This window comes from Geospiza fortis, unplaced genomic scaffold (assembly GCF_000277835.1).
Source record: "Geospiza fortis unplaced genomic scaffold, GeoFor_1.0 scaffold118, whole genome shotgun sequence".
NCBI classification, from domain to species: Eukaryota; Metazoa; Chordata; class Aves; order Passeriformes; family Thraupidae; genus Geospiza; species Geospiza fortis.
In genome coordinates, this window is record NW_005054380.1 from 2,538,731 (window position 1) to 2,539,829 (window position 1,099).

Genomic DNA, 1,099 nt, shown 5'->3' on the forward strand with positions numbered 1-1,099 from the left:
CTGCTCTGATGCCTGTGAAGATTCACCTCCTCAGAGAGACCAGGGTGTCACCAAAGCCATGGAAGTACAGGGACAAGTCTGGCAATTGCTCAGACTTGTCCCTGCTGACACTATGACTGCATGGCCAGAGCCTCCTCCTACCAGGGAAGATCCTGTTTGCACCTGTATAGATGCAGCTCTTTTGCTGGTCAGACTTTCAGAGAAGTCTCCTCAGGCTTCTCCCTTCCTGTTCCACTTACAGAATGGATGTGAAAAAAGATCAAATAACCTGCCACCAAATAGAGCAAAACGACTTCTGGACATCAGGACAAGGAGATCTCTGCTCAGAGACCATTAGTTGTGGGCAAAAAGCACTGGGTGTGGGCTACAAAAGAGAGACAAGTGTGTGTCTGGGGTCACTGGGGCAAGGAGGTTGGCATCAGTGTGAAGTGCACTTGTGAAGGCCATGGGGTGTCAGACTAAGGAGAAAATACAACAGTGTGTGTCCACAGTGGTGATAGGGAGAGGAAAGAAAACAAACAACAACTCCAAAGTGCTGTCTAGTGAAATGTGTCACATTCCAGAGGACAATGAAGCTTGCAGAGGTAGGCACAGAATATTTTACCTGCTCAAGCATCCTCCTGAGGTCAGAGTTGAATTTATTACTTTGTATTCTCTTCTTCTCCGGTTGCAACTACACACTGCAGATATTCCAGGCTCTTCTCTGGGAGTCAGGACAGCTGTTCCCATCCTGTAATGGCCTGCTGGGCATCCAGAGAGGAAATTATGTGAGCTGGTGCCATGTGAACATTAGAAGGGTGTTAGAAACAACACGTCAGGGAGAGTGACTGGGCCAGGAGTGGTCAGTGCTAAGCCACTTCTTCTCCTCCAAGAGACACCAAGAGGGGCAGTGCCAGGAAAGAAGAGGCACTGGGGATGGGGTGGCGGGGGGTAACGGGACAAGAGGCACGGACAAGCGGGGACAGGAGGCACCGAGCAGGGGACACGGGAACGAGAGGCACCGTGGTGAGACACCGGGGCTCAACGCAGAGGAGCGAGGAGGCACCGGGAGGGGCTGTCGGTAAGAAGGGGGTTAAACAGGGAGGTTCCGAGCCCAGCG

At 52.1% G+C, this 1,099-nt stretch overlaps 1 protein-coding gene across 1 annotated transcript in view; it reads left to right on the forward strand.

Moving 5' to 3' along the window:
- The first annotated feature begins 569 nt into the window (after positions 1 to 569).
- FBXL12 (F-box and leucine rich repeat protein 12) overlaps positions 570 to 1,099 on the forward strand; it is a 2,638-nt gene continuing 2,108 nt past the window's right edge. The window contains exon 1 of the mRNA XM_031060318.1: positions 570 to 584. Coding sequence (XP_030916178.1) covers positions 570 to 584 — 15 coding nt within the window. The remainder of the gene's footprint in view (positions 585 to 1,099) is intronic.